The 27,471-nt window shown below is 41.9% G+C and overlaps 1 protein-coding gene across 1 annotated transcript in view; it reads right to left on the reverse strand.

Annotated features, from left to right (window-relative positions):
- Positions 1-11,443: 11,443 nt before the first annotated feature.
- The window catches only part of gle1 (GLE1 RNA export mediator), a 54,603-nt gene continuing 38,575 nt past the window's right edge, over positions 11,444-27,471 (reverse strand). Inside the window, exons 12-16 of the mRNA XM_078226223.1 lie at positions 24,056-24,185; positions 22,693-22,797; positions 17,944-18,026; positions 16,616-16,679; positions 11,444-14,400 (exon numbers count right to left, since the gene is read on the reverse strand). Coding sequence (XP_078082349.1) covers positions 14,332-14,400; positions 16,616-16,679; positions 17,944-18,026; positions 22,693-22,797; positions 24,056-24,185 — 451 coding nt within the window. The 3' untranslated portion in view covers positions 11,444-14,331. The remainder of the gene's footprint in view (positions 14,401-16,615; positions 16,680-17,943; positions 18,027-22,692; positions 22,798-24,055; positions 24,186-27,471) is intronic.

Here is a 27,471-nt window from a genome sequence, read left to right on the forward strand (position 1 = left end):
GGAGCCGCGACACCATCCTCGGCAATTTCCGGCATTGGAGCCGCGACACCATCCTCGGCAATTTCCGGCATTGGAGCCGCGACACCATCCTCGGCAATTTCCGGCATTGGAGCCGCGACACCATCCTCGGCAATTTTCGGCATTGGAGCCGCGATACCATCCTCGGCAATTCCACCCTCGGCAATTTCCGTCACAGGCGATCGAACGGCTTCGGGTGTTCGGCCGTTGGGACCTCACAAGATGGGAAGGAAGTGGCAGCCCCACTTACAGCTTAACCTTTTTCATAACTTCCTTTTGTTTACACTCATTACAACTACAATACCTGCTTTTCAAAGTAATCCATTACCTGTGAAGCCTTTTGACACTTTAGCTTTTAAAGTTTAGTTTGTTTAGTTTAGTCCAAAGATGTGCGGTTTAGGTGGATTGGCCATGCTAAATTGCCCCTTAGTGTCAGGGGGACTAGCAAGGGTAAATGCTTAGGTGGGATTGCGGTCGATGCAGACTCAATGGGCCGAATGGCCTCCTTCTACACTGTAGGGATTCTATGATTCTATTAGTGTCACAAGTTACTGTGAAAATCCCCTAGTCGCCACACTCCGGCGTCTGTGCGGGTACACTGAGGGAGAATTTAGCACGTCCAATGCACCTAACCAGCATGTCTTTCAGACTGTGGGAGGAAACTGGAGCACTCGAAGTAAACCCACACAGACACGGGAAGAACGTGCAGACTCTGCACAGTGACCCAAGCCGGGAATCAAACCCGGGTCCGTGGACTGTGAGGCAGCAGCGCTAACCACTGTGCCACCGTGCCACCCACGTGTTCAAGTGGAGCTGATAGCACAACCAGATCCGCCACGAGCAGGCTTGAAGGGCTGAATGGCTTGCTCCTTCTCCCAAGACCTACAAGTCCAAAGATCTTTAAGTTAGGTGGTTTGGCCATGCTAAATTGTCCCTTTGAGTTCCAAGGTCTGTAGGTTAAATAGACTAAAAATGGTGAATGTGAAGGGTTAGAGTGTAGGGCAGGGTGGCAAGGGCCTGGGTAAAATACTCTGTCAGAGAATTGGTGCAGTCCCAATGGTTGAATGGTCACCTTCTGCACTGTAGGGATTCTATGATTCTAAGCGATGTGAAGGACATGGGCAAGGTCATATTTTTTGCCCAAGAAAATGGTGGTGGAAAGTTTCCTTAAACTGAGGGCATGGTACTCCTACAAGATATTTGGTTGGAAAGTCCAGGATATTGACCCAGTGACAACATGAGAAAGGTGATGAGAGGTTGTCCTGTGAAGAGAGGCAAAGTAATGGGGCCCTTTCAAGTTTAGAAGAATGAAAGGGAATCAGCAAAACTTACAAGATTCTGAAGGGACTTGACAGCATCAACACTGAGAAGTTGTTTCCCCTGGCTGAGGAATCTAGATGTGGAGATGCCGGCGTTGGACTGGGGTAAGCACAGTAAGAAGTCTCACAACACCAGGTTAAAGTCCAACAGGTTTATTTGGTAGCAAATAAAGCTTATGGTATTTGCTACCAAATAAACCTGTTGGACTTTAACCTGGTGTTGTGAGACTTCTTACTGAGGAATCTAGAACATGGGAACACAGTCTCAGGATGATAGATTATTTAGGACTGAGAAAAACGTCCTCACTCAAAGATTATGAATCTTTGGAATTGTCCAGCCCAGAGGGCTGTGAACATTCCTATTGTTGAGTATACTCAGGCTTTGGAAAGGCAGATCCCTTGGTCCCTCAGGGAAGCAAGGAAGACGGGGACCAGGTTTGAGGGGCCATATGTTTACTGCTTCTCCTTCTTATGTCCATGACCTCAATACATCCCAAAGTGTTTTACGGCCAATTTTGAGGCACAGTCACTATTGTAATAGAGGAAATGCAGCAGCCAATTTGGGCACAGTTCAAGTCAGAATCACACAATGCAGAAGAAGCCCGTTAGTCCATCGAGTCTGCACCAACAGAAACAAAATGACCAGATTACCTATTTCAGCTGACCTGTGTTGAGTTAAATGGTGCCCTTTCAAAGTTTGCTCTTACAAAGGGCTGGTACATAAGCAACAAGCCAAATGGCCTTCTTCTGGGTTGTAATTGTTCATTGATCCTATGATCATTATGATAAATATTTGTTCCCCAGTATTTCTAGATCTCTTTGCTCCTCTACCTCATTCAGTTTCCAAAAGGTCAAAAGAATACATAAGTATGGTAAAGATGGCCTCACCAACACCTTGTTAAATCTATTGAGATAGTTTGTTGTAACAAATGTCACACATAGTGACAATATTTTCAACATTTGATCGTGTACAGGCAAAGCTTTTTCCTGATAATAAGTATAGTGAACAGAGGAATCCCCGGGCAACTCTGCCATTTTGTAGAAAATTTCAATTTTAGTTTTTCAACTCTTGAATTCGCTGATGGTGATGCTGATGTAACATTTTGTTCTGACCATAAGGCAAACACAATTAATCACTCTTCCAAATGTAACAAATATTGGAAATGACATCAAGGATACCTGGTCTTCTTTAAAGTAGTGCCATGATATCTTTCACACCCACCTGAGCGGACAGAGTAAAATTTCAGTGTTTCGAGATGTAAAACCCTGCTAATTAAAAACTCTAACATCCGAATTCTTAATTTCTGACATCAGGGTCCTCAGTTTCTCAGAAAACTAAGGAAATTTGGCTACGACTCTCACCAACTTTTACAGATGCATCATAGAAAGCATTCTTTCTGGTTCCATCACAGCTTGGTATGGCTCCTGCTCTGCCCAAGACCACAAGAAACTACAAAAGGTCCTGAATGTAGCCCAGTCCACCGCTCAAACCAGCCTCCCGTCTATTGGCACTATCTACACATCCTGCTGCCTCGGAAAAGCAGCCAGCATAATTAAGAACCCCATGCACCCTGGACAATAATAAATCAAATCAAATCAAAAGTTGTTTGACCTACAAGATACAAATGATTAGAATTTATGAATCAAGTGGAATATATTAAGAAAGATTTTACATATACTTATACTTTACATATACGAGCAATGTGTAGAAGCTTTTCACCTCTCAAGATCCTACCTGGCGGCACGGTAGCACAGTGGTTAGCATTGCTGTGCTGCTTCACAGTCATGATGTGGAGATGCCGGTGTTGGACTGGGGTAAACACAGTAAGAAGTTTAACAACACCAGGTTAAAGTCCAACAGGTTTATTTGGTAGCAAAAGCCACAAGCTTTCAGAGCCTTAAGCCCCTTCTTCAGGTGAGTGCTTCACAGTGCCAGGGACCTGAGTTTGATTCCCAGCTTGGGTCACTGACTGTGGAGTTTGCACGTTCTCCCTGTGTCTGTGTGGGTTTCCTCCGGGTGCTCCAGTTTCCTCCCACATTCTGAAAGACGTGCTGGTTAGGTGTATTGACCCGAACAGGCATCGGAATTTGGCGACTAGGGGAATTTCACAGTAATTTCATTGCGGTGTTATTGTAAGCCTTACTTGTGACTAATAAATAAACTTTAACTTTAGGAGTTCTTCAGCATCGCCAGGGCAGGCAAGGTCCTTCTGTCTTTGAAGTGATGTTGAAATATGTCCAGAAGAGTTCTATCCCAGAAGCCATGGTAACACTGTGCCAAGTGTTATCTCTCAGTCGTATCAGTCCTCCTCCCTTATTTGGAAATTGTCCAAATTCACCTCATCATCTCATGTCACCCCACCTCTGCAACCCCGCTTCATGGGTCACAGACTGAGATATAGCTTTATCTCTTCGTTCCTTGGGTCCCTCAGAGTTTACATTCAATCACAAACAAACGATTTCATCTCGATGCAGAGCAGTCACAAAAAATTCATATCCTTTTGTCAATAACACGTCATACCATAATGTCAGAAAAGATCGAGAAGTTTCCTTCTAAACCAGATGTGCTTCCCTACAAATATAAATAATCATTTAAATCGATACATGAGTTTTGTTTAAAGATAAAGTGTCATTCTAAGGACCAACTATTTTAGTCATTCTTTCAAACTGATTGAAAAAATACCTAATTGTATTGTGGGCAATTAAGACAGCATACAGTTGCTCCAACTCAAGAGCTCAAGAACTTAAAAGTCATCAAACAAGTGAATGTCTGTTTCTCACAAACAACAGCCTTCTTGTAAAGAATTTCAACTGCCTTGACTGTCCATTGACTCAGTAACAGAAATTCAAACCAAACAATTAAAAAAGTGGTTAAGGAATAAAATTCATAGATGTTACAGACCTTAGGTAAGAATAGAATTATTAAAATCTTACCATAGGCAGGATTTCAGTGTAGGATCTCATACAATTCTGATTTGATTTGTTTTTATTCATTTGTGGGACATGGGCGTCGCTGGCTGCCCAGCATTTATTGCCCATCCCTTGTTGCCTGAGGGCAGATGAGAGTCAACCACATTGCTGTGGCTTCAGAGTCACATGTATGCCAGACCGGGTAAGGATGACAGATTTCCTTCCCTGAAGGACATTAGTGAACCAGATGGGTTTTTCCGACAACCAATAATGGTTTCATGGTCATCAGTAGATTCTTAATTCCAGATATTTTTTATTGAATTCAAATTCCACCATCTGCCGTGGCGGGATTCAAACCCAGGTCCCCAGAACATTAATTGAGTTTCTGGATTAATAGTCTAGTAATAATACCACTAGGCCATCACCTCCCCATGTGAGGAATAAATATTGGCTAACACCCCAGGTTCATGGGAGTCATGGTGACTCTCCGAAGTGAGACAAAGTATGGTCACTCATGCGACCCACTCATCTAAGTTGCTTATCACTGCTCCAAATGACCCCTTTCAGCATTACTTTATATTCCTTTCATGGGGAAAGTGTAGCTCCCTGAATGGTTAATGCTGTGCCCACGGTGCAACTAATCTACGTTGATCAGGAAGATCCCACTTTTGAAAATAACTGATTTTGACAGGTGTGACATTCAGTAAATTACAATTGATTGCAGTGCCCACGAATTATTAATTGAAAGAGGGGGGACAAATCAGCCAAGATTTCGACTCTTGTTTGCTGTTCATTACCTTCCCTGGAATGGCTTTTTTATTCATTCGTGCGATGTGCGCATTGCTGGCTGAGCCAGCATTTATCACCCATTGCCTCGAAGGAGGTGATGGTGAGCCACCTTCTTGAACTGCTGCAACCCATGGACTGTAGGTGCACCTAAAGTGCTGTTAGGGAGAAAGTTCCAAGATTTTGACCTAGTGAAGGAGCAGCAATATATTTCCAAATTGGGTCATTGTGTGCCTTGGGGAAGGAGTTGCTGGTGTTGTTCCTACGCAACTTGTCCTAATCCAAGGTCTGGAAGACGCGGTCAAAGCAGCCTCAGTGAGTTGTTGCAGTGCATCTTTTGCAAATGGTACATACTGCTGCCACTGTGCATTGATGGTGGAGAGAGTGAATGTTTAAAGGTGGTGGATGGGGTGCCAATCAAGCAGGCTGCTTTGTCCTAGATGGTATCAAGCTTCTTGAGAACTGCACTCATCCAGGCAAGTGGAGTGTATTCCATCGCGCTCCGGACTTGCACCCTTTGCAGTCAGTATCCTTCCACAGAATTCCTAGCCTCTGACCTGCTCTTGTAGCCACAGTATTTACATGGCTGGTAGTTCAGTTTCTAGTTTTTGGATGAACAATGTTCATATGTGGCTGGACAACTTACATTTATATAGCACCTTTGACATAGTTAAACGTCTCAGGGAACTTTACAGGAAGACAAGATCAAGCCAATTCAATATCACACCTTGTCAACCCAACAGATCGACTCAGGGAGAATTGTCAGTCAGACAAGGGAGGAACAACAACAAAAGGACTTCACTAAATGTCCAGATCAAAATTATTTTTATTTGCTTGTCATTTTAAGCTGTTACTCTAGGCTGCCTTTACAATGGGACAGTGGTTAGTGCTGCTGCCTCACAGTGCCAGGCACTCGGGTTCAATTCCTGGCTTGGGTCACTGTTTGTGTGGCATTTGCACGTTCTCCCTGTGTCTGCATGGGTTTCCTCCGAGTGCTCTGGTTTCCTCCCACAGTCTGAAAGACGTGCATTGGCCATGCTAAATTCTCCCTCAGTGTATCCGAACAGGTGCCGGAGTGTGGCGACTAGGGGATTTTCACAGTAACTTACTGCAGTGTTAATGCAAGCCTACTTGTGACACCAATAAATAAACTTAAACTTTAAAGTAGAATAACAACAAATGATAGCTGATGAGGCGTTTCTGAATATGTAGTGCACAGATAAGTGACCAGTCAAGAATATTTTCCCTTTTAGTGGAGCAGAGTGTTTGAAGAATTTACTCCTAAACATAATCATCCTCCCCCGTGGATTGTGCACACTACACCAAATAGCTGCAGAGGCCACAATATCTCTGCTCCACCTAGCAACCCTCTTTGGGAAATGCAGTTTTCATTCTAATCACTCATTTGGCAGTAGTTCAAGGATTTATTCAGCACTTTCTTTTGTGCTGGTGTTGGGATAAAACAGATCAAATTCATTTTGTGCAGTTTTTGGTAGAGACCCACGCATTTCTATGAGGGCAAAAATATATTTTGGGATTTAATTTGTGCTTTTCTTATTCCCCATCCCCCCATTTCAGTTTCCCGGTCTCCCACTCAGCTACTTGTGTTTTCAGAATGAGCGTCCGTTATTCCTATCCTCGACCACTTCCTTTCTATACTCACAAGGGCTGTTAGTCTGCATGAAGGATTTCTTAATTTCACCTTTCATGGCTGGTTCAGGAGTTAAATTATGTACAAAGCAAATTTTGCATCTTCAAATGAGTATCTTTAAATCTTCAAATGGGGAGCACGGTGGTTAGCACTGCTGCCTCGCAGTGCCAGGGACCCACATTCGATTCTCTCCTTGGGTCACTGTCTGTGTGGAATTTGCACGTTATCCCCGTGTCTGCGTGTGTTTCCTCTGGGTGCTCTGGTTTCCTCCCACGGTCTGGTTAGGTGCATCAAGCCGAACAGGAACCAAAGTGTGGCAACTAGGGGAATTTTACAGTAACGACATTGCAGTGTTAATTTAAGCCTTACTTGTGACTAATAAATAAATAAACTTTGTATTGTTCAGTTTGGAGTGTGCTTTGTAGTCATACTGTAGCAATGCTGAATTTAAAAATGAATAAAAATATGCTGTAACCTTTTTCTCCCCTCTTTACCTTTGTTTGCCCTGCCCTAGTAACTTGCTTGCAGCTCCCTGCCAGGATAGAATTTAGATGCACTTCCCCCATCTCAAGATTAGATTGCTGAGAAGGGAGAATTCACACTTACATCACAACAGTGTAGGTGCTGCATCATTGCCTACATCTATTTCAGCACACACAGGAGGCAATGGCCTAGTGGTATTATCGCTAGACTATTAATCCAGAAACTTAGCTAATGTTCTGGGGTCCGGGTTCGAATCCTGCCCACAGCTGATGGTGGAATTTGAATTCAATAAAAAATATCTGGAATTAAGAATTGACTGATGACCATGAAACCATTGTTGATTGTTGCAAAAACCTATCTGGTTCAGGGAAGGAAATCTGCCGTCCTTACCTGGTCTGGTCTACATGTGACTCCAGAGCCACAGCAATATGGTTGACTCTCAACTGTAATCAATTGCCCTCTGAACAAGGGCAACTAGGAATGGGCAATAAATGTAGACCAGCCAGCGATGCCCATGTCCCATAAATGAACAAAATAAAAACATACGTGAACTTGCTCCATTCAGGCCCATGTCTGTTACTGTTAGGACAAGTTATAAAGACCCAGCAATGGAGCAATATGTAGAATTTTAAAGCACAGAAACACACTATTTGGCAAAAGAAAAAAACTACTGCGGTAAAACATACCTAATGCTTCACAGAAGCATTGTCTAATAAGATTTGACATGAGCTACATAAGGTGATATTAGGACATCTGACACAAAACCCTTGGTAAAAGCAAGTTATAAGAGTCTTGAAAAAGGGAGAAACAGGAGAGTTTAGAACATAGAACATTACAGCGCAGTACAGGCCCTTCGGCCCTCGATGTTGCGCCGACCTTAAATTCCAGAGCTTAGTGTCAAAGCAGCTGGAGACATGGCTGCCAGGTCCAGGCTCCTGTTTATGCTTCAATCAAGCCTCCACCTCCCATCCCTCTTGGTCTAAACCTATCAGCATATTTTTCTTATAATAACTCGGAGTCAGCTATAAAGGAACAGTGCTTTATTGCACAAAATAAAAACAAAACCACAAGCCTGTAGTGAACGCACAGGTCCCAACTGGGACAATGCAAAAATGGACCCCTCAGGGGCCTGCTTTATACAAGGCTCGGTATACGAGCCCTACCTGGTGAGTTAATTACCAATCTCCAGGGAGCTCGTATTCAATGAGTCCGACAGGGAGGTCAATCAGTGATTCCCCCATACAAGTCCTGGGGGTTATCACATTTCTATTCCTTGCTCCCTCATGGATCTATCTAGCTTTCCCTTAGCTATTTGCTTCTTGAGTAGCAAGTTCTACATCTTCCACACTGAATAACAAAGCACCTATATTACAAAGTTAAATAGGCAGAATTGTACACAATCATAGAACCTTTCAGGCAGAGAGTTCTAGGCCCCTACCAGCTGCTTGGTGAAAAACAATTTACCTTCTAATCTTTCTACCAATCACTTTAAAATCTATGCGAAGTCTCTGACCTCTCTGCTACAGTAAATAGACCCTTCACATCCATTCTATAGGGGTTAAAGGGATCAAGGGACAGGATAATGAACTCGATGATAAGTCATGATCAAAATGACTGGCAGAGCAGGCTTGAAGGGCCAAATGGCCTACTCCTGCTTCTAGTTTCTATGATGTGGAGATGCCGGCGTTGGACTGGGGTAAACACAGTAAGAGTTTTAACAACACCAGGTTAAAGTCCAACAGGTTTATCTAGTTTCTATGACCAGGCCCCACAATTTTGTACATCTCAATCAAATCTCTCCTCGGCCTCCTCTGTTCCAAGGAGAACTTCAGCCTATCCAAACCTTTTTTCTTAGCTACATTTTTCCAGTCCTGGCAACACTCTTGTCAATCACCTCTGTACCCTCTCCAGTGAAATTACACCCTTCCTGTAATGAGGTGAGTTGAACTGCATGCAGTAGTCAAGTTGTGGCCTAACTAATATTTATACAGTTCCAGGATAACCTCCATGCTCTTATATTTCATACCCTGGCTAATAAAGGGAAGAACTTCATGTGTGTTGTTAACTACCTTATCGACTTGTCCAGCTACTTTTAAGAGATCTGTGGATGTTCACTCCAAGGTCTCAAACTTCCTCTGCACTGCTCAGTATTCTGCCATTTATTGGGTAATCTTATTTGGCCTTCCCAAATGCATCACCTCACACTTCTCTGGGTTGAATTCCATTTGACACCTTTCTGCCCACCTGACCAGTCCATTGATATCTTCCTGCAGTCTACAGCTATCCTCCTCACCATCAACCATGTGGGCCAATTTTTGCATAATCTGTAAACTTCTCGATCATGCCCCTTGCATTCAAATCCAAATTGTTTATACCTCAAAAAGCCCTACAGAACTGTCAACAAGCTTCCAGTTGTAAAAACTTTTCAATAATTAGCCTGTGCTTCTTGTCATTGAGCCAATGTTGGGTCTAGCTAGCTACATTCCCCTAGATCCCATGGGTTTTTTTTAAAAAACCAATCTGCCATGTGGGGCCTCATCAAAAGCTTTGCTAAAATGCATGTAGACCACTTCAACTGCACTACCCTCATCAGTTCACTTTGTTACTTACTCAAAAACTTCTATCAACTTAGTCAGACACGAACCTCCCTGAGTGAAGGTGGTTAAGGAATGTTCAATTCATTTAAAAGGTGCGTGAATCTGAATTTGAACTTCTGTAATCTGCAAAGTGCTGTAACCTACATGGCTATGGATCAGATGCTGGAAAATGGGATCTCTTTTTTTGGTCGGCACAGGCACAATGCTCTGAATGGTCTCCGTCTGCACCATCACCTTTGGTTCTATTAATCTTTGCCTTTCTAAGTGACAGTTCATCCTGTCTCTCAGAATTGATAATTTGCCCACGACTGAGGTCACACAGAGGCCTGCAATTATTTGGTCTATCCCTTGCTCCCCTTTTAAACAAAGTTACAAGGTTAGCAGTCCTTCAATCCTCCGGCAATACAACCTACCCAGTGAGGATTGGAAAATGTTGGTCAGATCTCCTGCTATTTCCTCCCTAGCTTATTTTATCAGCCTGGAGTACATTTCATCCTGCCCTGGTGATTTACTCACTTGCAAGGATGCAAACTATTGCAATCGTGCATTCAGACACAATGATACCACGTTATTATCCTCTTCAAAAATAACAAATATCTCGAATCTGGAAAATGAAGAATAATTTCAGTTTTAAGCACAAATGTAAATGCTATGGAACAGAGCAAAAGCGGTTCAAACCTTCAATAGTTGGTGATCTTAGCTTCGTCATCACGAAACAGATTAGAAAAAGAAAGAGCAAAACTTACGGAATTATTGTAGCCATCACTGAAAGAACAATCTAGGATGGCTACAAAGAACATCTCATCCTAGAATCATACTGCACAAATCGGGGCCCCATCTTTCCTCAAAGGTGGACATAAAGATTCCAATGGTTGCTGCTTCGATTACCTAGTCATTATCACACTATTTGTGGGAGCATGCAGCATGCAAATTGGCTGCTGCAAAGGTACTTTGCTGGCAGTGCTTTTGGGAATTCAGAGGTTGCGAAAGATGCAACACAGATGCAAGTTGTATTTCAAGAATGCACTTTTGCTATTAATTTCTGCAGAAATATAACATTTATTCATAACCCTTTTTCTCAAGATGGCGCCAGAGCGAGGCGACTTCTTGCAAGCTGTGCCCAGCGTACCTTCTAATTCAATCTTTTACACTCATTCTATGACTGTAATACTACATTCTGCACTCTCGTTTCCTTCTCTGTGAATGGTATGCTTTGTCTGTATAGTGTACAAGAAAAATACTATACTATATGTTAATACCTGTGACAGTAATAAATCAAATCAAATCATAACCTAGAAATGTTTCCTCCATTTACAAATACCTTAACCCTATTGTTTAAACACACAATATTTTAGGAGGGTGACAGAGGGAGGGTAATAGAGCTCATGCCTCTCTAGCTCAGATCAGGTAGTTTTGCAAAAGATGAGGAATTGAAACTGGAAACTAATTCCTATAGCCTGGCTACACATTGTACAATGGGCAAGAAGTAATCAGGGGAATCGGCATCAAACATACCAGGAATCTTGCAATGGAATATTAACTTGTGCATTATTGATAAGCAACCTGCTTTATATTAAAGGTTAATGTTTTAATCCCAACTGCTTGTTCCAGACTCTAACATTGTAGGGCCGTAACCAATCAATCCATGATGTAAAGGAAAACAGAGCACATACATTATATGTAGTATAGGATGCCAAATGTTTTATTCCGCATAAAGTAACAGATTTTAAACATCTTAGAACCAAATACATTAAAAGAAATGGTTTATTGTAATTCAGTAAATACAATGCTGAACTCTGTACATGATTAAATGAAGGAGGTCGCATAAACTTCCACGGGCAATTAACAGAGCAATTCATCATATATTGACACGTACTTTATAGCTATCCCCAAGTAGTGTTTGGCTGGAAACCTCTTGTCCCTAGCCCAGGAAGCCAGAGATCATTTGTAGAGTGCCATCCCTGACCTCGGGGAATCCAGGGATTGAACATACATTGACGTTGCAATGGCCTTTCCTGGTCCGCCGTCCTGGGGAAGGCTGATACACTGAAAGGCAAAGTCCACTACCTTAGAATGAATTCATGATGCATTTGAGTAGTCGATAAAGATGTGCACAGCCAACAGCTCTTTAAAAAGGATCACCCCATAAAATTTAAGGAAGTTTAAATGAATTCAGCAGAAACAAACTTTCTTCACGGAAAAACGCTTCAAATGGTGCTCTTTTCACAGCAAGCTGAGACTACGCATGCCTGGGAAGCAAACATTCATAAATTTTTGCTGGATTTCTCATCACTTTCCCTCCTGAGGTCTTTGGGATTACATCCGCGAGGTTCAGCCAATAACCCAATTTGTTCCCTCCCTGCTTTATGTCACCACTCCAGTAGTCTTGATGGAGAATTGGCCTACACGGGCAAGTCTCAGTCACTGTTACCCAAAGTCAGCAATAACTCCATCGGATTTTCTAGTGCTGGGTCAGTTCAGCCTATTGTCCCTTTTTGAACAGGCTGACCTTCCCCGTCCCACAGTAATCAAGTTCAATACTTCAAAATAAACACTTGTTATAACTTGGTCAAGGTTTCCATTCACAACCTTCAAGGGTGCGACAGCCTTTTCAGCAATTGTTTACAAATAGAATTCTATTTAGTTTGAGAATTTTGTCACAAAAATAAATATTTTTTGGTTACATATACAGCAATTCATCAGATTCATGTCCCATACCTACCTTCAGCTTCTGTAAATCTAATTAATCTCTATTTAAAAAAAACTAAAAAAATAAAATGTGATACCTAAAATTTTCAATTTTGTTTTAGATAAAAATATATTCAATCGCAGTTTCTCCAGGAGAGAAAGGCTGACAGGTGACCTGTTCAAGGTCTTCAAACTTAGAGAGACTTGATAGGGTAAGCGTAGAAAAAATTCCACTTGTGGACAAAGTCAGAATCAGGGGCTACGAACAGAAGATTGTCACAAATCAATCGAGAAAATTTACCCAGAGTGTGGCAAGAACATTGAACTCGCTACCACAGGGAGTGGTTGAGATGAATGATTGGATGCATTTAAGGGGGAAGCTAGATAAATATGAATGAGAAAAGGGATAGAAAGATAAGGTGATTGGATTAGAGTGGGAGGAAGTTTGTGTGATGCATAATTACTGGCATGGACCTGTTGGGCCAAATAGACACAAGAATACAATGCTGGAAAAACTCGGAGTCTGGCATCATCTGTAGGGAGGGAAAACAGAGTTAATGTTGTCTCTCTATGACTCTTCTTCAGAGATCTGAAGAGGTTTCCTCTCCTGACAAATGAGTTTTTCCAGCATTCCCTGTTTTTGCTTCAGATTCCAGCATCCACAGAATTTTGCTTTAGTTTTAGGGTCAACTAGACGTTTCTTTGCTAGAAACGTTAAGTAATTGAGAGGTTCAGTTTGGGCAGTGATTTCTATTAAAGGTGACTCCAAGTGTCTTCAGTTTGCATGAGGGAGAAAGGGACAGACAGATATGTTGACTGGGTTAGAAGGAAATAGAATGGGAGAAGGCCCACTTGGAGCATAAACAGCAGAATATTGGGCCAGGGTGAACATTCCTCCATGTAAATCTTGTGTAAGGGGCCCAGTGAGATGCAAACTGTTGCCCCATGTTACACCAGGGACGGGGCACAGCAACCATACTTCCATTTTCAGCTTTGTTTGAGGTGGCAATGATCTGCACTTTCCCTCGCCTTAAAAAGACAGCGGGGAGGGGTTCCTCAGTGGAGAAGGGCGTGGGAACATCAAAAGGCTGTTCTATTCTCCTGATTCTCCTCCTTACGAGGGGGTTGGTACTGGTGGAAAATGGGAACAGATTCTCAGGCACTCCTCCCATCTATTCATATTGCTTAGCGATGGGATAAACAATACTTTAAAAACAAGTCATGCCTTCAAAATAAAAAGCAACAAGAAAATGAAACAGACCCTTCATTAAGAAAAAAACAGTAAATTATTCTGCAGTTCACACAGAGGTCCATTAATGAGAATATTAATGTGCAATAGAAGGACATACGCAAGATGCCATTATCTCTTCACAAAGTTTAAACGTACACCACCACACAAGGTTTCCTCCAAATTGTTAAACTATGTACAACACAGCTACTCTGACTGGTTCTTGGTTTTCACTGCAATGGGTGTAATTTATAATTAAAGTGGACGGCTTCATGTCATGATCGTCACAAGGTCAATCCCATATTGCGTTATAATATCTAAACAAAGAACAATCAACAACCAAAATGAGACAGGTCAATTCTGATACACAGCATCCCAAATACCCTGCCAGTCATTTTTTTATGGTTCAGAGAATTACACAACTATTTTAACACTGCACAAAACATCATCAGCCCTAAGGACAGAGTGCAAAGCTTAAAGTATAGAATAGCCAAATAATGAAATGAGGTAAAACGGTCCAATGAGTCCAACATTCCCACTTAAGTTGATCGTTACTTTTAATGTTACTATAAAATTAATTTTAAAAAGTGATTTTGACTTGAGCAGCTCTGATTTCCATGGCTTTTTAATGAAATGCATCCTTTGGCTTATTCACGATCTCCAGAATGCAGGATGTAGATAACCCTTCGGGAGGGGAATATCTTTTTGCTTCAAGCATTTCTGAAACAAGAAGAAAGCAGAAATTAAAATAAATTTAAAGGGGAAGGCACTAATTTTTTTGCACATTCAAGCCAAGAGGCTACAAAATTATACTAAGTCTATCCAACGGTCCAATTCTCTTGGTTGAAATTTTGGTTTTTATTTACTCCCATCTCCATCTTAAGGTCTCATAGAAATTAGAAGCAGAAGTAGGCCATTCGGCCCTTCAAGCTTACTCCGCCATTCATTTGGATTGTGGCTGATCATCAAATTCAATATCCTGATCTCCCCTTCCCACCATATCCCTTGAGCCCCAAGAGCTATATCTAACGTTCTCACTGCTCTTTAGCAGCACATCTGTGTTACTGGTCACCAGGAAGATGGACAAATGCTTTTGATGATTTTCCCACAATCTTTATTCTAATGGAAAGAACTGCCCGTTTTTAACAAAAGCAGCTGGGAAATACCTGCCAATGGGCCAAAGATAAGAATAAGAGCATCTTTAACTTTGAAATATGTAGCTTGGACAATATGGAAAACTGAAACACAGCATTTTATAATAGAGAAACTACCATTTGGCCCAACTGGTCCACACCAGTGTACATGCTCCACAGGAACCTCCTTAGATCTCTAATCATATCCTTCTCTTCCTTTCACCCTCATGGTTATCTATGCATCTAAATGTATCTAAGCTACTCGCTTCAACTGGCCCTTGTGCTAGTGAGTTCCAGATTCTTTCTGGTTGTATCACAGCTTGGTATGGCTCCTGCTCTGCCCAAGACCACAAGAAACTACAAAAGGTCATGAATGTAGCGCAATCCATCACACAAACCAGTCTCCCACCCATTGACACTGTCTACACTTCCTGCTGCCTCGGCAAAGCAACCAGCATAATTAAGGGCCCCACGCACCCTGGACATTCTCTCTTTCAAAAGTCGTCTGAGGTCACGTATCAACCGGCAGCTTCTTCCCTGCTGCTGTCAGACTTCTGAATGGACCTACCTCGCATTAAGTTGATCTTTCTCTACACCCTAGCTATGACTGTTACACTACATTTTGCACTCTCTCCTTTCCTTCTCTATGAACGGTATGTAAATTGAGTTTGTGTCTTTATATGCCCTGTTTTGCTGTTTATGAGCAGATCTCCCACTCACCTGACGAAGGAGCAGCGCTCTGAAAGCTAGTGGCGTTTGCTACCAAATAAACCTGCTGGACTTTAACCTGGTGTTGTGAGACTTCTTACCATAAATAGCTGCCAGCTCACTTCAAAATACAAAAATTCTTAGGGTGTGAAATTTGTTATTTACTGCCTGCCCCTCATTAACTGCTTGGTGTGGGACTGGAGTCAAGTTGCTTACAGCAGGACAAGGTTTGCAAGTTCCCACCCCCAACACCGACTGTAACTGCTCCACCATTGGCAGCTGTGCTTTCGGCTGCCTGTGAATCACACATCAATTGTGTTCAATTACATGCAGGTGGGCGGCATCAACTGGAGTTTCACTTGAGCACATATTTTGATTTGATTTATTGTCAAATGTATTAGCATACAGTGAAAAGTATTGTTACTTGCGTGAGATACAGACAAAGCATACCGTTCATAGAGAAGGAAACGAGAGTGTGCAGAATATAGTGTTACAAAATGTGTCCATATAAGTGCTGTCTCATCCGACATGGATCCTGAGCGAACTTGCCAGGATAGGATAGTAAAGTGTCCAAAGGCACTTCACTGATGCAGTAACAAAAGGGAGGCAGTGAAATTTGGGGTGAATGTTTACAAAGTTCACTTCCTGTTAAATGTTATTTAAATGTAAATTTAAATAACATTTATTACAATTAAATGTTATCTAAAGAGACATCTAGTGAGACTATGATGTGGTTGAGTTAGGAGATGTAGGCTTGTAAAGTTTCACTCCGATTTAAAACATTAGACTGAGTAAAGATGGGTTCCAGTACTATCCTTCACTAAGCACCTTTCTAGGATATAACATTCCCCAGGAAGTGAACTTTGTAAACATTCACCTCTAATTCTCACTACCTGCCCTTTTGTTTGATACTGCATCAGTGAAGGGCCTTTGGACACTTTACTATCCTATTCTGGCAAGTTCGTTCAGAGAATCCATGTTGGATGAGACAGCACTTGTTTTATATGGACTCATCCTGAATAGTGATAGGTTTATAATATCTGAAATCACTTGGATGTGGAATTGAAGTTAATCACACAAAGAAGAGGTTGTACCTCCAGGAATTGGCGTAGTCGGATCACAGCCCCAACCTGTCCTGTACCTGTAACCGCTTCAATCCTACAGAAAGAAAGACATCAAACACAAGGTTTTATAAAAAAATGATATATACACTTGCATAGACACATTTTAAATTGCTTTGTAAATAACTAATAAAATGGAACTGAACTGCATAAACACCATTGCCTTTTTGAACTGTTGAAAATGAGTGAAGTCTATTTTTAGCTACTTTGTAGAAACAAAAGAAATAGGAGCAGGAAGAGGCCATTCAGCCTTTCAAGTGCTAGTCAATAAGATCACAGCTGATCTTCAAGCTCAACTCCATTTTCCTGCAATATCCCATATCCCTCAATTCTCTCAATACCCAAAAATCTAACAACCTCTGTCTTGAATATACTCAAAAACAGCATCAACAGCTCTTTGGGCTAGAGAACTCCAGAGATTCACAATCCTTTGATTGAAGGAATTTCGCATTGTAGTCCTAAATTGCTGCTCACAGATAGAGAGACTGTAACTCCTTGTTCTGGACACTGCAGCCAGGAAAAACATCCTCCCAACACCTAGCCTTCCAAGCTGCTTAAGAATTCTATATGTCCCAGTTAGATCATTCTAGGAAACATAGACCAGTCTACTCGATCTATCCTGATTAGATTATTCCCTCATCCCAGGACTCAGTCTAGTGAGCATTCATTGCACTCTCTAGTCAAGAAATCCTTCCTTAACGTAAGGATAGGGAAGCAACTTAAATGCAGTTCGAGGAGATATTGAGCTAATGGAAAGAAAAAGGCTTGCATTTCCATAGCGCCATTCATGGCATCAGGACATGTCAAGGTGCTTCACAGCCAATTATTAAGTGTGAGTTACTATTGCAACATTAAGAAATACAGCAGTAAATTTGCACACACCAAGCTCCTGCAATCAACATGACGATACTGATCAGATAATCTGTTTTTTTTAGTGATCTTGGTTGAGAGATAAATATTGGCCAAAGCACCAGTGATAATTCCCCTGATCTTTCAATCAATTTCAGGCAGCTCAACGTCATGAAAGGATCTACAGACTTGCAAGTCCTTTTTTTCGTATCAGAAACACGATGTCTGCAATTTAAGGCAATGCAGACTTAAAGTGGCAACAGAATAGTTACAGCGCACATTTTTGTACAGCCTTCTGCATATCATAAAGCTGTGGGTAAGGAAGGGACAGACAAGTTTGCCCATCAGTAAAGGGATGAGCTAAATTGCTTTTGCAAAGAGTTGGCATAGATTTGAATGGCATCCTTCTGCACTTTAATCATTCTACAATTCTATGATTAGGAGTTTTTTACCTGGAGAAGTAGTCGTTCTTGATCAGCAAGATCATCTTCCAGAACTGGTTCTGGTACTTTTTCATCAAGGCATTGCCGCAGACCTGTTGAGGAAGGAAATAATGGCAGACGGTGAAATGCTTGTGGTAACATGGTCTCTCGTGTAATCACGCAAGATTACATAGCTCAGATGAAACCATTTGGCCCAGAAAGCCTACGTCAGTTCTTTGACAGCTATCCAATTAGTTCCACAATCCTGTTCTTTTCCCATACCCCTTCAAGTGTATTCTTTTCAAGAATACATCCCATTCCATTATTGAATCGGCTTCCACCGGCCTTTCAGGCAGTGCATTCCAGATCACAATGACTCTCTGCATTAAAAAAAACAATTAACCTCTGGCTCTTTTGTCAAAATATCTGAAACCTGTGCCCTCTGGTTACGGATTGATGATGGAGATATCCACTCCATCTGAAGAAGGAGCAGCGCTCCGAAAGCTAATGGCATTTGCTACCAAATAAACCTGTTGGACTTTAACCTGGTGTTAAAACTCTTACTGTGTTTACAGATTTATCTGCCACTTGAAACATTTTCTCCTTACACTATAGAAATCCCTCATGATTATGAACACCTCTATTAAATCGTCTCTTAACCATCTCTGAAGTTCCTCATCTCTGGTATCATTCCAGGAAAACTCTGCACTCTCCCCAAGGTCTTGACATTTTTCCTAAAGTGCGATGTTCAGAATGGAATACAATAATCTGAGACCTAAAAAGCATTTTATAAAAGTTCAGCATCATCTCCTTGCTTTTGTACATGAGTCACTGCAGATGGATTCCATTTATCAAGACACTATTTTAAGTTTAATTCTTAGTGTCACAAGTAGGCTTACATTAACACTGCAATGAAGTTGCGAAAATCCCCTAGACGCCACACTCTGGCGCCTGTTCAGGTACACTGAGGGAGAATTTAGCATGGCCAATGCACCTAAACAGCAGGTCCTTTGGACTGTGGGAAGAAACTGGAGCACCCGGAGGAAACCCTCGCAGAACATGCAGACTCCGCACAGACAGTCACCCGAAGCAAACCCGGGTCCTTGGCGCTGAGGCAGCAGTGCTAACCACTGTGTCACCGTGCCTTTTCAATCTGATACACTAACCTCGAGTCAACATAGATAAGCTGACAAGAAAAATACACCAGGGATTTTGATGTGCTGGGGTCCGTTTTAAAGAGGAACCAAAATCCTAATTGATGGTCAATCATCCTACATTTTTTTGTTAAACATTTCCCCCAACTTTAAAATTTGATCTGTTTAAATATTTCCTGTGTATTGGACTTTAAAGTCCAGTTATTGAACACGAAATGGTATATAAAATACTGCCTTTTATTAATTGGTATTGCAAACCAAAGTTAAATCGATAACAAATGATAGCATGAGAAAGGAATCAGTCATCTCAATCTGGTTCGTTGCAAACACTTGAATGCAGCCCAATCAGCTCATTATCACTCGCAATGTTTCGGCATCAATACTTGTACCATTGATGTATTTTTTAAAAAATTCATTTGAGGGATGTGAGCTTCATTGGCTTGGCCAGCAATCACTGCCCACCCCCAACTGCCCTCAAGGTGGTGGCGAGCTACCTTCTTGAAACTTGGTAGTCTATGTGGTGTAGGTACACCCACAGTGCTGTTAGGAAGGGAGTTTCAGGATTCTGACCCAACGACAGTGAAGGAACAAACGATATATTTCCAAGTCAGGATGGTGAGTGGATTGGAAGGTGTGAAAGGTGGTTCTGAGTTAATTAGCAGAGCCACAGGCAGATTCTTAGTTTTAGCAACAGCTGGAAAGGAAAGAGTTAAGATGAATACATGAATAGGATGGGAATAGGTCCCCGGAAGGGTAGGGGGTTTTAGTTAAGTCGGGCAGCGTGGTCGGTGCAGGCTTGGAGGGCTGAAGGGCCTGTTCTTGTGCTGTAATTTCTTTTGTATGACTTTCACCTGACAAGATAATGTTAACAGTTTGCTCAAATGTGAACGCTATTAAAAGTGAAGAGATGATTTTAATGTTAAGTATCTATATTCATATATTAAGATCTAATATATTTAAGTTTAATAGAAAATATGTTCACCACAGTCAAAATGCGGGCACTGCAGAGAATATAGGAGTTTAGAAGTTCATAGCTAAAAGCCATTTAGTCAGCAGAAACATAACGAAGTTTCAAACTCAGGACAACTGCTGAAACATTTAATGTCAAAGTGAAAGGCCCTATTGTCTGGGCATAAGAATGTATCTGTCCAGAGGACCCTGGGCTGGTACAGTTGGTTGTCTTGGCAAAGTACCGCTGGGAAAGGTATTCTGATGATAGCGACCTTCGAGAGACATAGCAACAAGTAAACAAACCATGCCAGGGGATGGATATCTGGTTTTTGGGTTAGCAAATGAAAGATTATTAAGTCAAGCAGTGTTTCGCAATTGGCCCGAGGTATCTGTCATGCTTTTGGACTGACACGTTAATGTGAAATGAAATCAAGTCTAAGCTAATTAGAAGGAGTACCTTGGATATTGGCACGGTATAATTGTATTGAATTTTGGCTCAGTGCCTCAGACAGGCCCTTCGGCACAACATCGTGGGCCGAAGGGCCTGTTCTGTGCTGTACTGTTCTATGTTCTATCTTCGGAGGGGTCTTTAGCACCGACACAGAGCTACTTGACCATCTGAAGGCCTCCCACGGCTGAGGTTAATGTTTTGTTTGTCTTGTATGCCTTTTAGGTTTAAATACATTTTTAGTTACGTCTTGAACTGAGACTTCTTGCCTTTGCAAATTTAATTCTTAGTTTTCTTAAGTTTTTAAGAGAATCAGGCCACCCATAAAGAAAACCCCCATTACAGTATTTTTGTGTGGTGGTGTTTCCAGGTATCTGCTGCCTTTGTGGGTTTGGAAGGTGCTGTCTAAGCAGCCTTGGTGAGTTCCTGCAGTGTATCTTGTAGATGAACACAGCTACTGCACATCAGTGGTGGAGGAAATGAATGTTTGTGGGGGGGTGCCTAAAAAAAACCGACTTTGTTTTTATTAATGCTGTTAAGCTCGAGTGCTGTAAGCGCTGTATGCATCAGGCAAGAGGAGAGTATTCCATCAGACTCTTGACTTATCCTTGTAGGTTGTGGACGGGCTTTGGCGAGTGAGATGACTAACGCACCACAGGAATCCCAGCCTCTACCTGCTCTTGTAACCACAGTATTTATATAACAGTCCACCTCACCTCTGGAGTTCAGCTCTTTCAAAAGATTTATTTAAGCATATCACTATGAAAAACATGACCTCCATGCCAAAGAATAAATCTAACTTTGCATAATAATGGCTGAAATAGAACATTCAGTCTAAATACAAGTGGACCCAACACTAATAACGTACTTAAATATAGCATCACAAAACATCCCAGGCTGCTTTACAAAGTAGATGTCAGGAGTTGTACCCAAGCTGAAATTGAAAATAGTTAAGCAAGGTGGATGAAGGGAGAGTCGAACAGTTGAAGTTTTGATTTTGAAGGTGTATTTGGAGGGGGTGCTGTTTTCCTTTCAGTTTGTGCAGGCAAGGCCTCCTAGAATAAAAATCTGTTGTTGTTAGTTTGCATCTAGGTATGCAAACCACAGCTTTTCTTTTTGTTTAAAACTCACAAACCCTCACATGGTTAGAATATTGCACAGAAAGAAAATCAGTGACAAGGATGGGATTTTTTTTTCATCACCCCACGCATTTACCATGGTTAATCCACCCAACCCACACATCTCTGGACACTGAGGGGCAATTTAGCATGGCCAATCCACCTAACCTGCAATCTTTGGACTGAGGGGGGAAACTGGAGCACCCAGAGGAAACCAATGCAGACACAAGGAGAATGTGCAAATTCCACACAGTGACCCAAGGCCAGAATCTAACGCTGTGAGGCAGCAGTGCTAACCACTTTGCCATCCCCATAACCATACATATTCACAACCATATACATTCTTTTCAAATAATAATCCTTTGAATGCCTTGATTGAACCCTTCTTGCACCACTTGCAAAAGATTTTTCTCATGTCTCTTTTGCCAATTACTTTAAATATGCCCTATTGTTCGTGATCCTGTCACAAGCAGAAATAGTTTCTCCCCATCTATCATGTGTGGAGATCACATGGTCTGGAATGGGGGGGTGGGGGTAAGTTAATAGGTTGTAATGAACAAAGCATCGTAGCTGTGAGGGACAGCTCGGTGGATAGGATATTGGTATGTAGATAGGCTGGGAAATTGGGTGGGGATCCTGGATTCAGGATTCAATCCTGGACCGGGGAGCGGCGCGGGCTTGGAGGGCCGAAGGGCCTGTTCCTGTGCTGTATTGTTCTTTGTTCTTTATGTCCAGGCCTCTCATGGTTTTGAATACTTCTTTCCAATCTCTCCTCAGCCTTCCTTTCTCCAAGGAATAATGTCCCAAATTCTCTGATCTATCTCATAACTGAAGTTCCTTAATGAAATCCTTTCTAATGAGTTGTAACTGTAGAGCTGATATTCATTTCTGCATTTGGGACATCCCTTTTAATGTGACTACACTGCATGTCTCCCTCCTCCTCTTCCTTTATCTGTAATTATGAACACTCAAGACTAAGTCAAGCAATACTGGACCCATTCTCATGGATTGTTTCTGCATTCCAGGCAGCACTAACACATGCTGGACGTTGTAGAGAGCCAAACAGAAAATGCTAGCAAACAACATTGCGGTGCAAGCAGCATTATACCTCCAAGAAGTCAAAGAGTAGTGTAGCAGTAATGTCAGCCAGAGGTTCCATGTTCAACATCTGAGCCAGCCAGCGCCAAGCATAATTCAGCCCATGAGGATGCTCCTATGCACAGAAGACACAACAATTAAATACTGCAATTACTTGTCAACTTCAATTCATTGAAAGATTCAGGAAAAGACTGAATAGGCTGGAGCTCCTTGAAATGAGAATCTAAGCTGTGACATAATAGAAAGGGGTTTGACACGGTAGAGAATATCTTTTTAAAAGTAATGAATTTGAAGGAGTTAATGTTCACTGTGCTTGGACAAGGAATGGAAAAAGTTAGCTTCCAGTACAACAAACAAATAGGAAAGCCATGGCCTTTATAGCAAGGGGGTTGAATATAGGAATAAAAATAAGTCCTGCTGCAATTGAACAGGGTTTGGGCAGGACCACATCTGGAGTACCGGATACAGTTTTGGTCTTCACATGTAAGGAAGGATATACTTGCATTGGAGGCGGTACAGCAAAGGTTCACTAAACTGATCCCTGGGTGAGGGGTTGTCCTATAATGAGAGGTTGGGTAATTTGGGCCCATGAGGGCGGCATGGTGGCACAGTGGTTAGCACTGCTGCCTCACAGCACCAGAGACCCGGGTTTGATTCCTGGCTTGGGTCACTGTCTGTGCGGAGTTTGCAAGTTCTCCCCGTGTCTGCGTGGGCTTCCTCCGGGTGCTCCGGTTTCCTCCCACAGGCCGAAAAGACATGCTGGTTAGGTGCATTCGCCATGCTAAATTCTCCTTCAGTCTACCCGAACAGGCACCGGAGCATGGCAACTAGGGGATTTTCATAGTAACTTAATTGCAGTGTTAATATAAGCCTACTTGTGACACAAAACCTAAAACTTTTATTTATTAAAGTTTATTTATTAGTCACAAATAGGCTTACATTCACACTGACATGAAGTTACTGTGAAAATCCCCTAGTCGCCACACCACGGCGCCTCTTCGGGTACACGGAGGGAGAATTTAGCACGGCCAATCCACCTAACCTAGTTTGAGTTTAGAAAAATAAAAAAGTGATCGCATTGAAACATAAAATATTCCGAAGGGGTTTGACAGAGAGATTGTTTCCAGGGAATCTAAAACATGGGGCCATAATCATAGGATCAGGAGTTGATCATTTAGGACTGAGATGAGGAAAGATGACTTCACTCATAGGATTGTGAATCTTAGGAAAGCTCCACTCTACAGGGTTGTTGATGCTCCATTGTTGATTACATTTAAGGCTGGGATAGACAGATGCGTGTCAGGATTGATTCAGATTTGGACATTAATAGCTCATATTTGGGAAACTGTGTAGCATTTGGTTACTGCACATACAGCTTGTTTTGATCCACTCGGCCATCTTAGCAGCATGATGGCTGCATACAGACGGACCATCCCGGATATCCGTTTCAAAAAGTTGTCCTGCTGCTCAACACCAGTGTCCAGTACTCGATACCCCAATAACCTGCAGGAGAAAAAGGTTCAGACTTTAATTGCACTGCGAGTTTGAGAATATACAAATCTTCTGTCCCTCCTCTCTCCACAGCATGATGCACAAATTATCTCCCAAATTCATCCTTCCAATGGAAGGAGAATGACTGGAAACATTGTCTTTCAGGACATATAAACGAGGCAGCTTTGGAGAGGGATACAATTCAGCAAATAGTATGGAGAAGGTTGAGTGAAAAACTGATTCCAAATTATATGAGAATAGGATTAAACAAATTAAATTTAGCAGTGATGTGAAAACATGGGAACTGGGCAAGGCCATTCAGCTCATGAATCATATTCCATCTTAGTTAGATTGTGGTTGATCTGTAAGGAATAAGGAATGGATTTTTGTATAGAGTGGAAGTTGAAATGGTGTGATGGGATACACTTCTAGAAGGCTAGGCCGAAGGAATGGCTTTATTAATCTTGTAATTTTGCAAAGACCGACCAGAAGAGGGCAACAACAAAAAAAAAGCAAAAATATGTTAGGAAAACAAAAGTAGTTATAAGGGATCTATATTTGTAAACATCAGAAATAAGGTGTAGTTTTAGGTGGGTTTGATTTAATGTTTCTGTGTCTGAAAGGGAACTGTAGTTAGATTCATGCTGGTCAAAGGTGTTTATATGTGTGGGGTTGGTTTCAATAGCAAATGGGATCCTGTTGTGCTTAGAGAGTGCTATGGCGTGAAAAATCTAGTTGCAAGTGTTGTTTTGCAACTAGAGGCCCTCGTAAGGGGGGAAAAAAAATCCTTTGTCCATGGTGTAATGTCCTAATTTGGAATTGTGGGTTTTTTAAAAAGGCTGTGGTTTGCATACGTAGATTCAAACACACAACGGGTTTATTTTAAGAGGTCTGGACTGTACAAATGGAAAGTAAAACATCTGCAACACCCTAATGACACCACCATCAAATCATGTGATCAGCTCATAAAACATTCACGCAACTCAATTATATAACACTTCTCATTTACTTCTGTGGTCTTGATAATGAATGACTACGGTGTTATATAGATTAATACTCTAGACAGTACTATGCATCATTAATCATTATACACAGTCAATAGGAAAGTTGATCAGGAGGACGTCTATTCTTCTTTGGTTGTATAGGACATTCTGGAATTTGGTTCTCGTTGACCCTAGAAATAGGATTTGGGACTTCAGTAGACACTTCTTCTCTTGGAATTAATTCTGTATCATTTGCACTTGGTATAGTAGCAGAGAAACAATCAGGCAACTCAGATTCAACTGGGTTTCCCGTAGCAGTATTCACAATACTGAGGACTAAATAAGTTGGTACGTTTGGAGATGATTGGGATAAAATCATTGGTCAGCATGGCGTTTTTCAAACTAGTTTAGTTTGAACTGTGCAAGAAATTGGGCCTATCTTTGCTGAAACTATGGCTGGTACTGATTTCTCATTCATGGCATAATTATACACTGATACTCGATCTCCTGGTTGAAATGAACATTGTTTCACCCTCAATTCTCATCCAGCAACTTGAGATTGTTGTTGATGCTCTACTATTTCTAAAGTTTCTGGAAGTAATATTTGATTTATTGTCACATATTGGTATACAGTGAAAAGTATTGTTTCTTCAATGCTACTCAGACAAAGCAAACCGTACATAGGGAAGGAAAGGAGAGAGTGCAGAATGTAGTGTTACAGTCATAGCTAGGGTGTAGAGAAAGGTCAACTTAATGCGAGGTAGGTCCATTCAAAAGTCTGACAGCAGCAGGGAAGAAGCTGTTCTTGAGTCAGTTGGTACGTGTCCTCAGACTTTTGTATCTTTTTCCTGACGGAAGGTGGAAGAGAGCATGTCCGGGGACCTTGATTACACTGGCTGCTTTTCTGAGGCAGTGGGAAGTGTAGACATTGTCAATGGATGGGAGGCTGGTTCGTGTGATGGACTGGGCTTCGTTTACAACCCTTTGTAGTTTCTTGTGGTCTTGGACAGAGCAGGAGCCATACCAACCTGTGATACAACCAGAAAGAATGCTTTCTATGGCGCATCTGTAAAAGTTGGTGAGAGTAGCAGACATGCCAAATTTAGTCTTCTAGGTAGAAGCGTTGGTGGGTTTTAACTATACTGTCAGCATGGAGGGACCAGGACAGATTGTTGGTGATCCGAACACCTAAAATCGCGAAGCTCTCGACCATTTCTACTTCGTCCCCATTGACATAGGCGGGGCATGCTCTCCACTAAGCTTCCTGAAGTCAGTGACCATCTCCTTCATTTTGTTGACATTGAGGGAAAGATTAATGTCGACGCACCAGTTCACCAGATTCTCTGTGGCTCGTCATTGTGAGATCCAACACACTACGGTGGTGACATCAGCAAACTTGAAATTCGAGTTGGAGAGGAATTTGGTCATACAGTCAGAGGTGGAGAAGGAATATAGTAAGGGACTGAGGTCACAGCCTTGCGGAGCACCGGTGTTGCGGAGGTGTTGTTGTTGCCTATCCTTACTGATTGTGATCTGTGGGTTAGGAAGTCTAGGATCCAGTTGCAAAGGGAGGAGCCGAGCCCCAGGCCATGGAGTTTAGAGACAAGTCTGCTAGGAATAATGGTATTAAAGGCTGAGCTGTAGTCTATGAATAGGAGTCTGACATAGGTGTCTTGGTTATCTAATAACAAATCAAACGTAGTTCTCAACTTTCTCTAAGAGTAATGCAGGTGAACTTTGGGTAATTGCATAAGCAGAGTTTCTATCAGATGCCAAAAAGCTGTTCACAAGATATGAAGCTTCTGGAGCTTTGAAAGAATGTTTTGAGAATTGTACAAATCTTTCAGCTAATCTTTTGGTTGTTGGATAATAAGGTGCAAACTTTATTTAATTTGAAATAATCCTCTGACTCTTGTGGGGCAACATGGTAGCACAGTGGCCAGCAGTGCTGCCTCAGCGTCAGGGACCTGGGTTCAATTCCTGGCTTGGGTCACTGTCTGTGCGGAGTCAGCACGTTCTCCCCGTGTCTGCGTGGGTTTCCTCCGGGTGCTCCGGTTTCCTCCAACAGTCCAAAAGACGTGGCATTGGCCATGCTAAATTCTCTGTGTAACCCGAACAGGCGCTGGAATGTGGTGATTCAGGGATTTTCACAGTAACTTCATTGCAGTGTTAATGTAAACCTAGTTGTGACACTAATAAATAGACTTTAAAAAATAAACTGTGAACAATTATCAAACAAAATTTCGTCAAGTTTGTCAATGGTTTGTTTAGACATCATAGATCTCATGATAACCTCTGGCCACTTATGGCTGAAA

The sequence above is a fragment of the Mustelus asterias genome, chromosome 13 (genome assembly GCF_964213995.1).
Source record: "Mustelus asterias chromosome 13, sMusAst1.hap1.1, whole genome shotgun sequence".
Taxonomy (NCBI): domain Eukaryota; kingdom Metazoa; phylum Chordata; class Chondrichthyes; order Carcharhiniformes; family Triakidae; genus Mustelus; species Mustelus asterias.